The 21,084-nt window shown below is 38.2% G+C and overlaps 1 protein-coding gene across 9 annotated transcripts in view; it reads left to right on the plus strand.

The window, feature by feature from the left end:
- Nucleotides 1-21,084, plus strand: part of RPS6KC1 (ribosomal protein S6 kinase C1) — a 322,126-nt gene that overhangs the window by 166,545 nt on the left and 134,497 nt on the right. For 2 of the 9 annotated variants that reach the window (XM_040446443.1, XM_040446445.1), the window contains 4 exons: nucleotides 639-721; nucleotides 1,795-1,890; nucleotides 13,204-13,333; nucleotides 17,936-18,716. In XM_040446443.1, the coding sequence (XP_040302377.1) occupies nucleotides 639-721; nucleotides 1,795-1,890; nucleotides 13,204-13,333; nucleotides 17,936-18,165 (539 nt within the window). In that variant the 3' untranslated portion in view covers nucleotides 18,166-18,716. Of the gene's footprint in view, nucleotides 1-638; nucleotides 722-1,794; nucleotides 1,891-11,562; nucleotides 12,543-13,203; nucleotides 13,334-17,935; nucleotides 18,717-21,084 lie in introns of those variants that run through there. The other 7 variants (XM_040446440.1, XM_040446439.1, XM_040446442.1 and 4 more) reach the window with 5 other exon arrangements.

Below are 21,084 nucleotides of genomic sequence, written 5' to 3' on the forward strand. Positions count from 1 at the left end.
TAACCGGTAGTTTTAGGGCTTAATGCTTTAACCTGTCTGTGTGTACTTCTAAATATCAACATGGGTAAATTTGCATTTCACATGCTCCTTCTTCAGTTGAAAACAATTGATTATGTAGGAAAGGGATGGTACTATAAATCAGGTTTTAGTTCTGCTACTGATTTATTATATGACATTGGGCAGGGCATTTCACCTCTCTGGTTTCTAATCTATAATTAAAAGGATAATTACTGGTTTAAATAATTTTTGGAGTTCCTTCTGAACCTAGAGCCTTTATTTCTAAAACAAAAAATGACCCCTGAGGTAGAGTTGGCTCTACTTTCTTGAATTTGAAAAATTAAGCAAAATGCTGATCTCGTAGATTCATATAACTTTTAAGTGTAGCTTCTTGAAGGTGTCCCTCTATCAACTAAAGAACAAATGTCTCAGTTTAATATATGACTGCATCAAAAAAAAAAAAAAATGCAACCACAGTAGGTGACCAAAGGGGATAAGTAACTTTCAGGAATTTTGAAAGCCCAGTAGTATTTAGTATATGCTCTCTCAGCATTAAAAAGGTCACCTTGCTAATACATGTTAATTTTGAAAGTTGAATTGACCTTTGGAATTTTAATATCAACCTTTTTTGGTGTGTTTAGAGGTTGGAGCAATCACAGAAGAAACGGAAGCCTGTGATTGGTGGAGTTTGGGTGCTGTTCTCTTTGAACTTCTTACTGGCAAGGTGAGCAGTGACCTGGACATTTAATACATTTACCCAGATGCTACCTGGATTTCAAATTGAGAACATTTAGCCTTTGCCTTCAGTTGTTAGATCAGGGATGAAATAGGGAAACCCTCGATATAAAAAAGAAAAGGCAGAAAAATGAAAGTTTATCAAGATTCCAGATTTGTTTAAAAAGTGGATTGTATTACATTGACTAAACGATCAGATTCCATTAAATCATAGTGTGAGTGTGCAGAAAGATGACTAAACGTTCTTTCTCTCCATTTTCTATGATGTAGTTTCAACGGCGTTAAGTCTGTAACATTCATGTAAGGATGTATTAGAATTCTCTGGATGTTTTAAACATCTTGCTGGAAACCAGGAGGGAATTCTCATTTTAGAAAATTAATGTAGATACAAAAGGTAACATTAGCTTTATTCTCAACACTAAGTTTTTCCTATCTGTTCTGGCTTAAGGACAGAATTTATACTCCCTCTGATCAATAACTTTTAAGTAAGATGTTTGAGGTTAATAGACTTTAATAGAGTGTTGTGCACATTGCCTCCTGGGAAGAAAACAGAGGAAATGAGCAGTAGTACTTTTCTAAGTAGTCAGTCCTCTACCGTAAATATGCAGGTAATACTGAACTCTTAAGATTGTTGTGGATTGTTACAAATCACCTACACATACAATTAAATAATAAAGTGCCATAAATGTAGAAATCGTTATTATTAACCAGTTCTAAACTTAGAAGGTTTTTAAGACCATTAAAAAATCAGAGATACCAACTCCCTTTTTAGTTTTCTTGTGTAATGTTAGCTTTTCTATTATGAGCTGTTCGCTGTATAACTAAGGGAAAAGGGCTAGAAGCCTAAGCTTATGATGTGATTTTGATGACTGCCTTCATTTCTGTTAGATATTCTGTATCTCGTGGCCCTTGTCCTAAACTGCTTAGGCGACGCTGTGTTGATCACTACACCCCCAGTGAAGATGGTTGTTAAGCTTTCTGTACTTTGCTGTCCATAAATCCTGTGATAGAACAGAAATGATGTTACTTGGGATAAGAAGTGTACCTGATTGATTGTTTCAGACTCTGGTTGAGTGCCATCCAGCAGGAATAAATACTCACACTACTTTGAACATGCCAGAATGTGTCTCTGAAGAGGCTCGCTCACTCATACAACAGGTAATTTAATTGACCTATATTGACCAAGCATATCAACCACGCAAATTAGCTGACTACATAGCTCCAAAACCTTAAAGAAATTAGTTTTGGGCAAGAAAGACTCATTACTGATTACAGATTCAGAACTAATACTGTGCATGGTTAGGCCTCTGCTTTTATTTAAGTATTAGTGAGGTCAGAGAGAACAGTTAAAACTTATTGGTATTTCAGTGTTTTTTTTCTCAAAAATCTAGGCTAATGTTTAATTAATTCCATACATTTATATAGGTGTGAGATTTAAGTATCATTTTTAGCTTGTCTGGAGCTGCTCTGTTTTTGCTGTTCCATTTTGTAACCATATGAATGGTTATTTTCTTTCTTTTTTTAAATGGCTATTTTTAATCTCTAATTCATATTTAGACACTTAGGAATAGGCAGTTCAGGTTGCTTTGCAGAAAAGTGGTGTTAGAAAGTCTTCCGGAGTTCGATTACTCCTAGCTTCATCGATGGAAGTTGGCCATTGATGTCAGTTAATGCATTTTCGGTGGCTTTAAAGAAAGAGACTATTGATAATTAAAGTTCAGTATCTCAGAGGTAGGCTTGGAACTCTAGTGAGCTTCTTAAATTGATTCCCCACATTGAAAATGTTCCTCTAGTTTTGAATAGTGAGTTTTGGTGAGTCTGCTGAGGGTTGTCAGCATTGGGTAAGATAGGCACACAGCAAATCAGCAAGAATTGTCAGGCCTAGGATCCTTATAGTTTTATGAGAAACGTAAGGGGGAAAGTTACTTGAAAAGGTTCAAGAACTAACATTTTTGTTTCATGAAACCTGAATTATTATTTTTCTAATCAGAGAAAATGAAACTTAAAAAAAAAAGAAAAAGGGGAGGAGAGAATATATTAAGAAGAGAATGACCTAGTATTTTCTTGAAGAGTAATGAGTGATTTGGGTTCCATTCAACAAATACATGCACAAATATGGGCAAGACATAGTGCTATAAGCTATAGCGGTAAGACTGACAAGTAACTGTATCACTGATAGGTTTGATAAAAGCTGTCAGAGGCTTAAAAAATACTTGTCAAGTTAAGGAGGGGTTATAACTGATACGGTGATAGTATTAGGAAAGTTTTTATGTAGTGAATGATATTTTTGTGGAGCCCTCAAATTTTGGCATGACAAGGTGGGATGTTGGGGAAGTAGCTCGGTGGATCGAACAGCTTCAACAAGGAAAAGATTGGTCCAAAAGACCCAAATTAGGAAATCAAAAGTTTGGTTTATGTGGAGTGGAGGGATAAATGTAGGAATGAGTCATAGTACTAGATGAATGTGGAAAGGTAAGTTGGAGTTCTCTTATGAGGTTCTTTTATCATGATAACCGGGGAAGAGTGATTCTATTCAATTCAGCAAAAATAAGTAAGTAAGTAAGTAAGTAAGTAAGTAAGTAAATAAATAAATAAAAATAATAATAATGGATATTTGGAGTTTCGGGGCAGAAGATAAAAGGATCAGAGTTGTGCTTCAGGAAGATTAAATTTTTCCAGGGAGTATAACACAGAAAGAAACATAACCAGGTTGGAAATAATGAGATGTGAATACCATTGAGCACTTTGCAAAAGGATTAAGAGGTAATGCAAAGACACAGAACACATTTCATTCTAATGGGGAAAAAAGGACAGCTACTCATTTGATTTCATCTTATTTGTTGTGGCACAACATGATAAATTCCAAATATTTTTTTTGTAAATAATTTGAGAAAGGCTAGCAAATGCTATTTTTTGTTTCTCACCTTAAAGTCGTTGTTATATAATACTGAGAATAGAATTCCCTGCATTAATTTATAAAGGCCTGCTGCTTCTGTCTTTATGGGAAGGTAGGTCATAAAGGAATCTTGGCCTAAAGTGTGTTAAATCTTAAATCCCCCAATACAGATATGTCTATATTATATAGTAAATCAGCATTCTGTCATTGGCCTAAGGAAACTACCATTCATGTTGAGGAAACATCATCAGGAAAGGGAAAAGGGGTCTCTTGACATGATTAGCAATTTGTCATTTTGACTTTTCCTCTTCCACTACCTCACAGGTCATAGGGGTCACTTTTTAAAAAAATCACAAAATGATTTATATGGAAATAATTATTCTGCTTTGGGGAGATTTTCCCCTCTTTGGACTTCTAGCTCCTTGCTTTCTTCCTAGATTTCATAATCCCCTGTACCTGTTGTTCAGTCATCTCAGTCACATGAATGGTGCTAGAGTAGACATAGTTACATTTTAAATGCAATTAAAAAGGAGATGCTTACATTTTACAAACCCTCAGAGCATGTATGTTTGTACTTCACAGTGTATATTTAGTTAATTATGACACAGTTCTTTTGTCACTTGAAAAATGTTACATGAGAAAAAGTCCTTCAAAACAAATTTTTGTGTCTTCATTGCTTAACTTTACTGCCTGAACATTCTTTAGGAGGAAGGAGGCTGGCGGTGACTCTTTTTGGTTTTGCCACTGGCTGACACATTTGCTTGAGCAATAGAATCTTTATGTGGTCTCTCTTGAGGCTGGTATAGTATTTAAAATGGCAGGATAGGGGCACCTGGGTAGCTTAGTTGGCTCAGTTGGTTAAGCGGTGACTCTTGATTTTGGCTCCGGTCATGATCTTGTAGTTCAGGAGTTTCAGCCCCGCATTGGGCTCTGCATGACTGTGTAGAGCCTGCTTAGGATTCTCTCTCTCTCTCTCTCTCTCTCTCTCTCTCTCTCTCCCTCTCTGTCCCTCCCCTGCTTTCACTCTCTCTCTCTCTCTCACTCTCTCTGTCACTCTCCCTCTCTCTCAAAATAAGTAAATAAACTTTAAGAAGTAAGTAAATAAAATGGCAGGATAAACAAGATAGTTATGGGTAAAATAATTATATTTTTGCCTATAAATTTGTATTTGCAAATTTGTAGCAAAGTTCATGAACTAATTAAATTGACTTTAGTAATAGGCAAAATTGGAACCTTTATTGGAATTTCATAATGAGGTCATGTTTTGGAAAGAATGGGAGTGGAAAAGCCAATTGTAACAAGAAAGAACTTTTTAAAAAAAGTTTATTAATTTTTGAGAAAGAGAGCAATAGTGCATGTGTGTGCATGAGTGGGGGAGGGTCAGAGAGAGAAAGAATCCCAAGCAGGCTCCACACTGTCAGTGCAGTCTGATGTGGGGCTCGAACTCATAAACCGTGAGATCACGACCTGAGCTGAAATCAAGAGTTGAATGCTTAACCAACTGAGCCACCCAAATGCCCCAAGAAGAAAGAACTTTTACATGTTATTATGTGTACTGAAATATATAAAAATATGCTATAGTTATGTTTAATTCTTACCACTGTTTGATATTTTAAATTTATATTAAATTGTGTGATGCCTTCCACATTTCAATCAGTTAGACATGGATTGTCAGATTTTGAAAATGGATTTGATACATTTGGGATATTCTTACAGTGTTTGTTTTATAATAGCAGCTTTTCACTTAACACGATTTAGCAACATCTAATATTAAAATTTTTGAACAGTTAGTTTTAATGAATAGTGATTTTGAATGCTAGATACAGTAATCTCAGATGAAAAGATTGAATACAGTCTTTTGAAGTATATACTTCATGCCCCTGTGTGTTTGGTAATATTAAAGTGAATAGATTCTTGGCATTTACAGATTACATACTCATGAGGCAGTGTAATGTTATGTTTAAGAGCATGCATTCTAGAGCTGCAGTGCCTAAATTCAAATCTTGTCTTTGCTACTTACTACTTGTATGATCTTAAATAAGTTACTTAATTTCTCTGAATCTGTGTTCTCTCATCTATAGAGAGAATCGAATAGTAGTTATTCATAGAGTTGTGAATTAAATTAATTGACCTATGTTAAGCACTTAAAATAATGCCTGGTGTACAATAAGTGTCACATAAATGTTTATCATTAGTACTGATAGGGCAGTGTTTCATAATATATAGTAATTTGTATTTGCTGAAGCATGTGTTGAATTATAGGGCTACTAATGTTAAGAGTGAGGCCGCTGCTGGTGATACAGGTGAAAAGGCCTAAAAAAATAGTGGACTGGCACATAATAGGAAATCAATTGGTATTTTTCATACAAATAACTGAATTAATCATGAATGAAAGAAAAAATAGAAATAAAAATAAAAAGAGAAGAAACAGAAATTTTGGTTGAATTTGAATAGTGGGATGTCCTAAATGCATAGAAACATTAATGTAAAGAAGTCATTTAAAGATTTACAGTTGCAGTTGGTTAAATTCTGTGGGGGAAAAAAAAAGATTTACTATAGGAATATTCTCAAATTTGAATGGCTATAGCCATATGAGGAAGTTGGCAAATTCTCTCTTGAGAAAGGAAGTTATAACATTAGGCAGAATTGGCAAAAACAGCCATTTCAGTGCTCTGGAAATTGATCAAAAGGACAGGACAATCTGAAAAGTGTTTATGCTTGAAAAACAACCACACTTTGGGAAAGAGTGGGAGTCTGTGGCATTTTTGCCTGGGCTACTCTCTTTTCCCTGCTTGTCAGGTGTGAAGTTTCTTCCAGATTGAAGCAGGCCATGAGGGCCAACTGTGAGGTTGCATGCGTGTGTACAGGAACAAGGAAAGGTCCCAGTTGAAAGTAGAAACCAAGGGAGATTTGTAAGTGTCCTAAATTTTTACTGTGTTCTCCTACACATCAGCAGATGACAAGCTTTAGGGGCTCAGGTATTTGAATATAACCTCTTTTCAATCACAGGTTGAACACTTAAGCTATGCAGACACAGGATGATCCCCAGGAAGTGAAGCTCAAAAATAAAAACAAAAGAATGAGCAGAGATAGCAACAGCTGCTTGTAACAATGTGGTGGGAGAAGCAGCTATACAGATCTAGCTGAAACAAGTTAACAAAGAACAAACCAACCAACTGCCATGATAACAGTCTTCTTGGGAACAAAGTCAGGCTCTAGAGTTGCTAAAATATATCATCCAAAATATCCCATTTTCAACAAATATTATATGATATACACAGAAACAAAAAAGTGTGACTCATGTGCAGGGAAAAAAGTGGTCAATAGAAATTGACTTTAAATGTCCACAGGTTGGATTTAACAGATTTCAAAGTGGTTATTATAAGTGTGTTCAAAAACTGAAGGAAGCCATGTTTAAAGAATTAAAGAAAAGTATGACAACAATGAATCAACAAATAGAAATTCTTGATGAGGAGATATAAAGTATATATAAAAAAAGAACCAAAATTCTCAAGTTGAAAAGTACAATAATTGAAATGAAGAATCACTGGGGGGAGGGGGTGGAATTCATTAGAGCGTATCTATAGCAAATTTGAGATAGATGAAGGAAGAATCAATTAACTTGAAGATAGAATGATAGAAATAATCAAATCTGGAAAAAAGATGCCCCAAAATTTGAAGAAAAAGAACAGGGCTACACAAACCTGTAAGACAATATCAAATATACCAGGGAGTCCCAGAATGAGAGGAAAGAGAGAAAGGGGAAGCAAAAGTATTTGGAAATGTAATGGCTAAAAACATCCCAAATTTGGTAAAAAAAACATTGATATGCATCCAAGAAGCTCAATGGACTTTAATTAGGAAGATCTACCTGGTCAAATTGTTGAAAGACAAAAACAAAGAGGACACTCTTGAAAGCAGCAAAAGAGAAAGCACTCATTGTATACAAGGAAACATTAATGTCTGACTTCTCATTAAAAATGATGGAAGACAGTTTACACTTTAAGTTATAAAATAAACAAGTCACGGAAATGAAAAATACTGTAGAGGGAATATAGTAAATAATACTGTATGGTGACAAATGGTGACTACACTACTGTGATAAGCATTGAGTAAAGTCAGATTGCTGAAGCAATGTGTCATATGCTTGAAACTAATATAACATTGTATGTCAGTTATACCTCAATAATAATAATAATAATAATAATAATAATAATAATAATAAGGGGTGCCTGGGTGGCTCAGTCAGTCAAGTGTCCGACTTTGGCTCAGGTCTTGATCTCACGGTTCATGAGTTTGAGCCCTGCGTCGGGCTCTGTGCTGTCAGCTCCGAGCCTGGAGCCTGCTTCGAATTCTGTGTCTCCCTCTCTCTCTCTGTTCCTCCCCTGATTGTGCTCTGTTTGGCTCTCTCTCTAAAAAATAAATAAACATTAAAAAAAATAATAATAATACCAATGAGAGGCAGAAGACAGTGAAGTGACATACGCAAAGTGCTGAAAGGAAGTAACCATCAACCAAGAATTCTCTATCCAGCAAAATCATCCTTCAAAAATGAAGATGAGATAAAGAAATTCCCAAATAAAGACTAAGGGAATTTATTGCTAGACTTGCCTTACAAGAAATAATGCAGGAAATCCTTCAGGCTGAAAGGAAATCACACCACATAGTAACTTGAATTTCTAGGAGGAAATGAAGAGAACTGGAATGGTAAAACATGAGTCACTGAAGAAGACTACTTTTTCCTCATTTTTCTTCTCAACTTCTTTTAAAAGACGCAAGATTATATGAAACAATAATTATAACACTGTGCTGTTGAGTTTATAACATCCAGAAGTAATATGTTACATATATGACAATAATAGACAAAGGGCAGAAGGAATGGAGCTATAATGGAGCAAAGTTTCTACATTTCACCTTCATTAAGTTGGTATTAATCTGAAGTAGATTGTGATAAATTAAGATGCATATTGTAATCCTTACAGCAACCACTAAAAAATTATATAGTAAAAGAAAATAGAGGAACTGAAATAGTACAATAAAAAGTATTGATACAAAAGACAGCTGTAAAAGAGTAACAAAAAAAGACAGTAGATGTAGAAAACAAGTGGCAAAATGGCAAATGTAAACCCACCACACCAATAAGTACAATGAAATATGAATGTTTAAACATGACAAACAAAAGGCAGAGATTATTAAACTGGATTAAGAAAAAAGTAAGATTCAATTATCTTCTGTGTATGACAGACACAAATAGGTTAAAAGAAAAAGGATGGGAAGAGATAAACCATGTAAATGGTAACCATAAGAGAGCTGAAGTGGCTATATTAAATACCAGACAAACTAGCTGTGAAGACAAGAGACTTACTAGAGACTAAGACAGAATTTTCATAGGGATAAAAGGGTCAGTACAATAGATGCATTTGCACCAACAGCTTCTATACATAAGAAGTAAAATCTGACTGAATTGAAGGGTAAATAGGCAATCCAATAATAATAAAAGGAGGTTTCAATACCCCATGCTTGGTAAATTAGAAAATCAGCAAGGATACTGAGAAGACTTCAGTAACATTATCAAACATCTCTGACATATATGGAACAATGATTGCAGAATGCGTTCTTAGCACATGTATATGGAACATTCTCCAAGATAGATCATATGCCATACCACAAAACAAGCCTCAGTATTTAAAAGGATTTAAGTCATACAACATGCTCTGATCATAACAATTTAATTCTCATTCAGAGATCTGGTGAGTCCACAAATATTTGGAAATTAAACACACTTCTAAATAACCTGTGAGTGAAAGAAGAAGTCTCAAGAGAAGCTAGAAAATATTTTTAATGGAATCAAAACACAGAAAATATCAAAATTTATCAGATGCAGCTAAATCAGTTCTTAAGGAAAATTTATGGCTTATAAACTCCTATATCCGAAAAGAAGAAAGGTCTCAAATGAAAATCTCACCTTGCACCTTAGCAAACTGGAAAATTACTGTGTTATTAGAGGAAAGATAAGTATATAGATCAATGGAATGGAATTAAGAATCCAGAAATAAACCCTTACATTAGTGGTCTATTAATTTTCAATAAAGGTGCAAAAAGAATTTGATGGTGAAAAAAAATAGTCTTTTAAACCAATGTTGCTGGGAAAATCAAGTCACATGCTAAAACCAAAATGAACTAAGACCCTTACTTTATACCATATGTAAAAATGAACTCAAAATAGCTTATAGATGAAAAATGGAAGGCAAAACTAAAAATTGTAGAAGAAACCATAGGAGAAAATCTTGATGATCTTGGGTTAGGCAAAGAGTTATTAGATATGACACCAAAAACATCCATAAAAGAAAAAAAATTGATAATATGGGCTTCATTAAAATTAAAAACTTTTATACTTCAAAAGATAGCAGTAAGAAAATGAGAAGACAAGCCACAGAATGGAAAAAATATTTCAAATCATGTAACTGATGAGGACTTGTATTCAGACTATATAAAGAACTGTTATAGTGGTACCTGGCTGGCTAGGTCAGTAGAACATGAGAGTCTTGATCTTGGGGTTGTAAGTTTGAGCCCCACATTGGGTTTAAGTAATTGATTATTTTAAGTTGATTATTTTAAGTAATCACTTAAAATAAAATCTTAAAAAAAAAAAAGAAAGAACTCTTATAACTCAGTAAATATAAAAATGGGCAAATTATTCACCAAGGAAGCTACATGAAAAGCTTAGAAGGCCATCCAACGATGGTCACCATCATTACTCACCAAGGAATAGAAATTAAAATTATAATAAGATGCCTCTAATACCCACTAAAAGGTCTGTAATCAAAAGATAGACCGTATTGAGTGTTGGTGAGCATGTAGAGAAACTGGAACTCTCATATATTGCTGTTGGGAATGTAAAATGGCACAGCTATTTTAGAAAGGTTGGGCACTTTCTTAAAGAGCTAAACAAATATTCCACATGACCCAGCAATTCCACTCCTAGGAATGTCCTTGAGAGAAATGAAGACATGTTTACACAAAGATATATATGTGAATGTTAATAGCAATACTATTCATTATAGCCTCAGCCTGGAAAGTCTACATGTCCATTAACTGGTGAGTAGATTAACAAAATATGTTCTATCCAAACAATGGAATGCTACTCAGAAATAAAAGGGAACAGGCTTTGATACCTGCTACAACTTGGATGAATCTGAAAAACATTATGCTAAGTGAAAGAAGATAACTGCAAAAGGCAACATATTTTATGATCCCAATTACATGAAATATCCAGAAAAGACATATTTATAGAGACAGAAGGCAGATCATTGTTTGCCCAGGGCTGGGGATGGAAATGAGGATTAATGTAAACATCACGAGGAAATTTTTTGGGGTGATCAAAGTGTTCTAAAACTGGATTGTGTGATGGTTGCACAACTTTTTACATCTACTAAGTAAGAATCATTGAATTGCACACTTACGACAGATGAATTTTATGCTATATAAATCATCTCTCAGTAAAGCCGCGAAAACAAAATTTGAGGATGCATGAACGTTTCAAGGCACAGTCTTTCAGCATGCCCATGAAAGGAGTAACTGGATCTCTCAGATTTTGGCACAGCATCTAATTAATATCATGACGTGCTTTGGAATAGGAAACTGATGGGTATTAACTGTCCTATTATACTATATGAGCTTGAGAGAAACAAAGTGAGTTACTCAAGGTCATGTTAAAAATCAGTTGAAAGCCATAAACGCAGATATCCCCTACCACCCCACAGCTACAGTGGTGTTAGACATAGCTCCCTTTCAAGGAAATCTCGTCATTTGGCTATTCATCAAGTCCACTTGTCACTGGGGTTGAATTGAGCAGTTCTTTCCGTTCATATATTTTTGTTTTCCTTTGATTCACCAGTTGGATTCCTATTACTCACTAAGTCCTTCTTTTTTAGCTCTTGCAGTTCAACCCTGTGGAGCGTCTTGGTGCTGGAGTTGCTGGTGTTGAAGATATCAAATCTCATCCATTTTTTACCCCTGTGGATTGGGCAGAACTGATGAGATGAACAGAATGCAGGGTTATCTGTGCACATTCTGATCTTCTCTGTGACAAGCATCTCCAGCACAGAGGCAGCTCTGCCTCACAGTCACTTATGGAGCACCAAGACATTGGGATAAAGACCTTTAGAGGAAACGGGGGAAGAAAAAGGCTGAAAGAGAACAGTTCCTTTACCATGACTCTCTGGACAAGATATTGGCTACATTTGGAAGGGGCTTTTATGTGCAAACCTTTAACAAAGGTTTGATCTTTATTTTATCTGCATTTAGTGTTGCAGACGGGTTGTATGCCCAGCTGAAAGAAGAATGCCCTTCAAGAACTTCCTCTGAAAGCTCCAAGTGTACATTTAAGTGTTACTTGAAAGGAGGACCTTTACATGGCAGCTAATAGTGCTTTCTGCTAATCAAGATTGGTTTATATGATCGTAATTAATATTTGCCGAATAATACACTAAAAGTGCTTCATGAATAGTGTCATCTGTGGAGTTTAAAAAGTGAGAAAAAAAAAGGATATATACATCATGTCTGATAGAAAACACACACCATGATGCTATATAATTAATATGTGCTGAATGTGGTTCCATACTATCTCCTGCTTTCTGAAGTCCACGTGAAAAGAAAACTCATGTTGTCAACTTTATACTTGGTTGGTTGGTACTGCTTATGGAAGGGTTCGTATAAACACTCACTGTCTCTCAACTTTATCCTTCTGCGCCCTACACCCTTTGCCTATTCTCTCATATTCGATTCCCTTTTCCTCCACTAGTACATATGCAACAAAAAAGGGAAGGGAGTATTTATTTCCCTAAATTGTATCCACTTAATAAGGACAAAGAAATCATGATTATAAAATAAACATGGTAAAAATTGAAATCTCTCCTTTATTTAATTGCTTAAGTTTTTTGTTTTGCTTTGTTTTAGAAGGGCCTCTCTCTCATTTTGGAATGTTAGCAATTTCTGCTGCTGCTTATGCTTGACTTCATTTTAGGTTTTTGGTTTGGTATACTAAGAACCAAAGGATCTCATGTAAATGGAATTGAATGGCAATCCTATTTTATTACTTAGTGATGAGATTTCCAGATTTGACCTCCTAGTCTACTTGACATTATATAGAAAGTATATGAGCATTTATACATCTACAAATATTTGTATTTGTTATTTCTTTATGTTGCTAAGATAGCTCCTGCATTCGTGCCTTGTTTCTAACAATTTACAAATGTTTTAAAAGCATTAATGTCTCTTTTTTTAAACCTTATCCAAAGATGAAAGAATAAATTACTTTTTTCGGAGTTAGGGGCCATCAGAAATAATAGAAGTCTTCCATATTTTTAATCCTCCGAGTTTTTGAGATCGAGAGTCGATTCCTACTCTAGGAGCATCTATACAGTTTCCATTTGCCATCAGCTAGGTTCTCCCATCAAAATAAATGGAAGCAGAAAATGCTTTAGTGAAACAAAGGAAATGTGCAAGCATTTTTTCTTTTTCTATTTTCCTACTTCCCCTTTTTCCTTCTGGTTCCCTTCTAACCTGAACCTCAGACGAAGGACTGCAACAACACCAGGATGGGGAGCGGGTCACCAGGATCAAAGCGCAATCAAGATGACATCACTCCCTGGAACTGGATTTGGACTCACCAACTCCCTGGGCTCATAACAGGAACTCATGCAGGTGAGACTGAAGAATGACTTCCTGTGTAGGACCGGTAGGAAATCTGCAAGTACTTAGAGCTGGCCACTGCAGAGCTTCCTTCCAGAAGTGCCCTGTGACAGGAAAGTAGGACCTCACAACTAAGGGGAAGCTCCCAGCCCTGCCACATGATTTTGGTTCCTTGGATTCAGGACAGTAATGTCAACAGATGGTTGCTGTGTCAGTGTGTTGACATAGCTCCATTGCTTCAGCTCCCTTTTTCTCTCTATAGATTTGATTGGAACTTGTGCTTAATGTAGATGTATCATTCGTAATCATGGTGGACATGAATTATTATAGTAGTAAACACATAGGATATGGCTTTGGGGTGATGAACCCAAGTCTGTTTTTATTTGATGATGTGCATTAAAATGTTAGTATTTTTAAATGCTGTGGGTGATACTGCTTTTTTGTTTTTTTTAATTTTTTAAATTATTTTTTTTAATGTTTATTTTTGAGAGACAGAGCATGAGTGGGGGAGGGGGGCAGAGAAAGAGAGGGGAGACACAGAATCCGAAGCCGGCTTCAGGCTTTGAGCTGTCAGCACAAAGCCCAACGCAGGGCTCAAACTCAGGAACCCTGAGGTCATAACCTGAGCTGAGGTTGGTCACTTAACTGAGCCACCCAGGTGCCCCTGTTGTTTTTTATTTTTTATTTTTATTTTTATTTTTATTTTTTTCAACGTTTATTTATTTTTGGGACAGAGAGAGACAGAGCATGAACGGGGGAGGGGCAGAGAGAGAGGGAGACACAGAATCGGAAACAGGCTCCAGGCTCTGAGCCATCAGCCCAGAGCCTGATGCGGGGCTCGAACTCACGGACCGCGAGATCGTGACCTGGCTGAAGTCGGACGCTTAACCGACTGCGCCTCCCAGGCGCCCCTATTTTTATTTTTTTGAGCATATGTCCTGTGGGTCAAAACATGGAAGAACTTACCATTTTGTATTTTTCATTTGATTTTTTTATTGTAGGAAAACATACATAATATAAAATTGACCATTTTAACTACTTTTAAGTACACAATTTAGTGGCATTAAGTACATTCCCCTTTTATCCAGCCATCACCACCATATGTATATCTCAGAACTTTGTAATTATCCCAAATTGTAATTCTACACCCATTAAACAGTACCTTCTCTTTCCCGTCCCCCTTCCTCCCAGCCCCTAGTAACCACTGTTCTACTTTCTATCTCTATGAATTTGACTCTTTGAGGTCTCTCATAGAAGTGGAAGCCTATAATATTCATTCATCCTTTTGTGTCTGGCTTAATTTCACTTATAACGTTTTCAAGGTTCATTCATACTATAGCATATATCAGAATTTCATTCCTTTTTAAGGCTGAATAATATTCCACTATATGTATAGACCACATTTTGTTTAGCCATTCACCTGTCAGTGGACATTTGGGTATTTCCACCTTTTGGCTATTGTGAACAATCTCATTATGAACATTGATGTGTAAGCATCTGTTCAAGTCACTACTCTCATTTGATTTTATATTTTTATATGAAATTACCAGTGTCATTATTTTATGATGCTTTTTATAAGCAGGTTGTCAATAATAAGTGTGATATAATGCCACCTATCTTAAGATAGGATATGAAAGTCTACCATTTCTATTACACAGAAGTAGAGTTAAGCTCCCGAAAAGTGAAAGAGAATGCCATCATTTTAGCAATTCAACTACGACATGAGTTAAAACTTTTTGAGACATAGTACTTTTCAACTTGTTATAACTGAACTCTTGATAACATATTTAAACTGCCTTTTAAACATTTACTTATTTAGTTAGTTATTTTAGAAAGAGAGCGTGAGTGGGGGAGGGGGCAGAGAGAGAGAGAGAGAAAGAGGCAATCTTAAGCAGGCTCCAGTGCTCAGCATGGAGCCTGACATGGGGCTCAATCCCACGCACGACCCTGGGATCATGACCTGAACCAAAATCAAGAGTGAGATGCTCAACCAACCGAACCACCCAGGCACCCCCTTTTAAGCATTTTAAAACAGCTACAATTCCTGTTGTGTTTTGACCCTCAAGTTTTTTCTATCATCTCTTATTTCAGTCATTGTGAACCACGATCGAGTTTTGCTTTCATATAATGGATGTATTGAAGAATATAAAATTATAAATAATACTTACACTATGGCCAGAAACACTACATTAGGACTTCATACCTAGAATGCCCTCATTGAATTCGGTTGCCCATATTTATGAATCCAAGCAGAAAAAAATCTGCCTGTATTAGTGAAAGGCTCTTGGCTTCGCAAGGGGCCCCTTGTAGCATCTTTATTTGACTCACTTAGGGAATGCTTTATAGCAGAAGCCAAGGCGTAAGCTGGATCATTTTTCTTCTTAAGAGTAATTGATTTAACCTCTGGGCTAGCTAAAGCTCTGGATAATGAAGCCTGGTATTTCAGGCTCTTTCTTTGAGGATTGTAGAAAATAATAGAAAGCCTTACAGTCGTGTCCTGGTCTGATCTCTGTGACTTACTAACATTTTTACCTTAATCAAAGAACAATATTCTAGACCTATTCCCCCACTTACAGAATGAAGGGGTAGGTAAGTTCTAAGCTCCACAGCATGTGGACTTTCTGTTTTTCAGAGTGAGCTAAGTTGATAAACTAACATCGGAGAAAGACAAGGTTAGTGCAAATCTTAAATTCGGGCTTAACTGTTTCCTTATAATTTTGTTTTCTAGTAAATACCACATACTTGGGTCGCTGCCGTCTACCCTCTCAGCAGCATAGCCCTCAGTGGTTATGTGGCTATAAAAATTATAAATAGAATGCAATATTAAAAGGTTATTTCTCAGTGAGCTCTACACTGGAAAAGGAGAGTTGAAGGTCCAGAAAGAAGTACCAAGAGGTGAAAGGAGGTTCGGACACACCTACATTTGCTCACTTCTTAGACCTTTCTCAAAAGCTGTGGTGGTATTTCTACCCCTGTTGCCCTCATCCATCATCTGTTATGTGTTTATTTGACTCAGTTCTTTGGCAGGCATAATCAGAGTACAAAATTGATACTTTCTCTTCCTGTTTAATGCAGAACATTAACCTCTACCAGCCTAGGTAATTTGGACTTTTGAGTATTTGATGTCTACTCAGCTCATTTTAAGGATTTCATATGAAGTCCTTATGCTGAAGGGTTACTAAATGGTAAAAGCTGTGAAGTCAGCTCTTTCTAAATAAAGTTGTAAACCTAAGAGCAGCAGGGAAATGGGAAGCAAAGTATTACGGTCACTTTTTGTGACTCGGAATCACTTGTTTTCTCAAGGACAGTAAATCGGAAACTGGAGAACAAGCTTCCTCTTTGGGAAGATTTACAGTAGTGGGGATATATAGTCAGATGGTGTGGCTTTGCATTTTTTGGCCTTATCCCATGACTTCTTTCCTTGATCCAGGGATCTCACCTCAGGGAGGAAGAGAGGCAGAAAAGATTTGTGGAGGTGGAAGAGAGAAAGTAACTTGAATGAGGTAGTCAAGGGAAATGAAGCAGGGCACTTGTCAGCCGTGCTGGCCCTGGTGTCTGGAGCACTAGAGAGCCTGCTTTGCTGAGCTAGATTTAAAGGGCAATCCTTTGTTCTTCTCCCAGGAAGAGGTAGGCAGAAAGTGAAACTATTCCTGCTATTCCAGGAAAAGAGATAGTGAACTGCCTTTTTGGAAAAGATTAAGTGACAAGCTTGTCAGAGTCTGTTCTGTCTCCATCTCCTTGCTGAAGACAGCTGGTACGGCTGGTAGAAGCCATGAGTGTCTGCAAAGAGTTACTGTGATTTCTTTGGGGCAGAAATCCCTCTCACTGAATGTTGCGAGAAAGAGTGACAAATGAACTCGCTTTCGGTCACGCTTTGAGTTGTTGGTATCCTGTCTTTGTAAGTCCCAAAGAAGTTTCATATCAAAAAGCTATCTCTTCTAGTCATGTTGATCAAATTCCTCCTAGAGCTAGTCCACAAGGCAGTAGTCCGACCAGCCTCACCAAAAAAAGGCAAGTGTAAAGGGGTTCAAATCTATTTCAGCGGTAATGGTGTGGTGTGATGTTGCCTTTTTCACATGGGAGAGACCCATAAAATTGGCTCAAGAGTGACAGACAGAAAACAAGAAGAGAAGGAGGTGTAGTGTTGGCAAAACAAAAGCAAACTCATGCAACTATTCGGTCTCTTGGGCTTGCTCTGGAAAGGAAATGCGTTAAATATTTGAAGAATCTGTCTTCAGCAAAAAGATTCTGAATGACTGAGAGAACTTTAAAACCGAGTCCCCCCGCCCCTTACCATGCTCTCCCACTGTTTTCTCATTTTTTTCTTTTTCCTCTCTTCGTCTCCTCTTCATCTACCCTTCTTCCCTGTTCTGGACTTCTCTGGTCACTGAACAAAAGAAATGGTGCCTATCTTCAAGGACCTTGTAAAACCCAGGGGAAGGGAAGCATAAATAATAAGTAGGGCAGAATGTTGTAAGTGTTATAAGGTACAAATAGAGGTATGGTGAGCACACAAAGGAGAGATCTGAGGAACCGCAGGAAAGCTTCTTGTATTGGAGCAGTAGCCTGAAGTTTGAATAGTATTTTTAAACATAAGGATTTTTTTTTTTTAAGATTTTGTTTGGGGAGAAGGAAAAATTCCAGGGGAACAGCAACAACAACAACAACAACAACAACAAAACAACCCAAACCCAAAAACAATTGTGTGCAAAAAAACCTGGAGATGGGGAAAAGTGAAGCTGTGCATATTGTTTTGGCTGGTGTGTAGATACATGCATTTGAAAGGTAAGTTGGGGCCAGAGGCATTAAATGCCTGGCTGAGACGTTTGAGTTTCATTCTCTAGGTTGTAGGGAGCTAGTGAAAGTTCTCAGTTGACGTTATTGCAGCCTGCTGTTGAAAAGATAATTTTAGGGTTAGAATGGAGAATAAATTGGAGAGAGCATGGTTAGAGGCAGAGAGATCAGTTCAGAGTTATTGCAGAAATTCAGGCAAGAGATAAAGTCCTGAATTAAGGTGGTAGAAAACAAAGGAGGGGGTACATCATCGTCCTCTTGTCCATGTCTCTTGTGTATAGAGTAGAGTTTCCCTATCAAATAATTGCTTTCCTTGTTTCTTGAAGCCAGTTTATACTAGGAGATTATGGATTTGTTGTTTTTAAAATCACCCCCAAGGAATCTCCAGAGAGACAAACCATTGGTTGATAATGATATTGACTATTCATAGCTTAAAACCCCCCAGGTCCCAACTCCATTTCTTTTTATCATTTTGTGGCACTCCTTCCCATCCTTTGCTTTTAAATAGTTGGTTTGCTTTTATATGGCTAGTCCTCCATTCTTGCTCTTAGAAGGCATTACGTTCTGCCAGGTGACTGCTCTTTGTCCCAGACCTCTGACACATACTTAGCTTAGCTCAGTGGTTGTCAAAAAGTGGTCCCAATCTGGGTCAAGGGAATAGGGTGATTTTTACTGTTCTTGCAACTTTTCTTCAAGTTTGAAATGATTGCCAAATACAGAAGTTTTCAGCAAAATGAAAGAAAAAGTGATCCTCAGACCATCAACATTAGCACCATGTGGGAACTTGTTAGAAATGCAAATTCTCAGGCCCTGTCTCAAATCTACGGACTCAGAACTCTGGGGGCTGACACAGACAGGAGTCTGTCTTAAGCTCTTCCCGGTGATTCTGATGCATGGTTAAATTTGAGGACCACTGGCTTAGTTTAATGGAAACTCATTGCCTCTGCCTTGTATGATCTTATGCAACCCTCCTTGTGATATGTGTTTGGGGTTTGACAACATCTCCCAACACTTAGAATGTTTCCCAGGAGGCCGGCCCAGGGAGGCCTTGCGTCAACGGGACTCACCCGAAGTGAGGACAGGAGGAAGGGAAATGGCAAGGGGAATAGCCAATTGCATAGAGAAAAAGAGGGGGTGAGAGGAGGAGCGCAGGAGGAGTGATTCGGTTCCCTCAGAGACACGCAGCCAATCCTGTCTCGGTTATCTGGATTCAAATAACCCACCCTTTGTTATAGATAGTGCTCTTCTCTCAAATCCCTTTTTGAAATAGAATAAACACCGCATTATACTGACAATTCTTTTCATTACGCGTTGTGTATACCTTTGGGTTATTTGCTCCTTCTTAAAGCAGAGCCACAGCGGAAATTTACTATTTACTCCCTGCATTGTCCAAAATCTGAATGTGAAGATGCTAAGCTAAGTTTAGGAAAGACACCAGAATGTTCTCATCGGATTCTGAGGTGCGGCAGAGCTCTCTCAGCGAAGAGAATAAACAGTATTCTCTTTAGAACTGAGGGACCCAGCTGGGGGTGGTTTCTCGGTGGACTCGGCTCTGCCTTTTGAAAATGGGCATCAGGCTTCACAGGAGGGAAGTGAAATGTCCTAGATGTTCCCTGAGGGTTAAGTGTGTGCATGGGTGGGGGTAGGGGTTGGGGGGTGCTGTGAGGGGGGTCATCCACTGTCCTCTTACTCTTCACTTTAAGGCTCTGTTGTTTATAAGGTACCTCGATTATTAGGTAAGATGATTCATAAAGTTTATTTTGACCAAATGGATATTTGACCGCTCGTGAGCACGTGCAGAATGTTTAGATAATTTTGCCTTTTCAGTAGGTGGGATTTCAGGGACGGCGGGTGTTTCATCTGTCTCTGTGCTCTCGCTATGCCCGGACTCAGCCTCACGTTGCTTAAAGTGCCATTGACAGGACATGCTTCAAGCTTTTTCCAGGGGTGGGCAGGGGTTCCCGCTAATGCCCACCCCTCCCCTCGCACCGCCCCTGATGGTGACGAGGGGCACACCGCGGTGGTTCCGGTTAGGGAGGATGGGATCTGGTGAACAGAGAGAGGCCACCTTGCCCCTGAAGGAATCAACTCTCCTGTTGGGAAATGACCTTTGGGGCTCTTTCCCCGTATCTTCTGACTGCAGAGGCCAGTACTCTTTTGGGTGTAGGGCCCTGAGCAGCTCTTGGCAAATGTGATATGGGCAGAGGGGATGCTGCATAGAACTTGATATTTTGTGAAAGGTGAAATGCTGCCTGCTTCTTATACTCTCACCTCTTCAGGCCCTAAGCTTAACTCAGCTCAACACCCCCTGCCCCCTACCAGGCCATACTTCTGCCTAATAATGATGCCAGTGGTACCTGAAGACTCACTCAGGCTAGGTTCACTTCGGCATCAAAAGTCGCTGTAGGGCACAGGGCTTCCTTTCACCTGTACCCTATTCCTGGGGCCAAAACACCGCAGTTGTCCTTTCTTGATTGTAAGGATCTCCCCCAGACTGCCGGTCTGGGTCTCACCCTCACCGCTTAGTTGGCCTTCCTGGCGCTGGTGAGTCTTGGCACCCAGAAAGCCGAAAGCAACAGCCATCCTGATGCTGCCACTCTCCGTCCCTCTGCTGCAGATTGAAGCTATATCCAGTAGCTTATCTCCACTGTGGGCTATCATGGTTTGCGGGAGAGGAGGGGTGAGCGTCGCTGCCTGCTGCAGCTGTCTCCTTTTGAATCAGCTACCCCCGCTCCCCAGGTGCCAAAATAGCTCGCTGGGTTGAGAACGCTCCCCATCTCTACCTCTCCCGCCCATTGCAGCGCTGGTAGCAGCTTTCCAACGAGCCTTTTGTTGCGGAAGCTCTAAATCCATGGTAGGGAAATTACCAAGAGACCCTTCCACCGTCTGCCCTCCCTCCCCTTGCTCCGTCTCTTTCTTTCCTTCCTTTGTCTCCTTCCGTAGCTAGGGTCAGAATCCCTAGCCAGACT

Source organism: Herpailurus yagouaroundi, unplaced genomic scaffold, assembly GCF_014898765.1.
Source record: "Herpailurus yagouaroundi ecotype Mexico unplaced genomic scaffold, PumYag 195, whole genome shotgun sequence".
Lineage (NCBI taxonomy): Eukaryota > Metazoa > Chordata > Mammalia > Carnivora > Felidae > Herpailurus > Herpailurus yagouaroundi.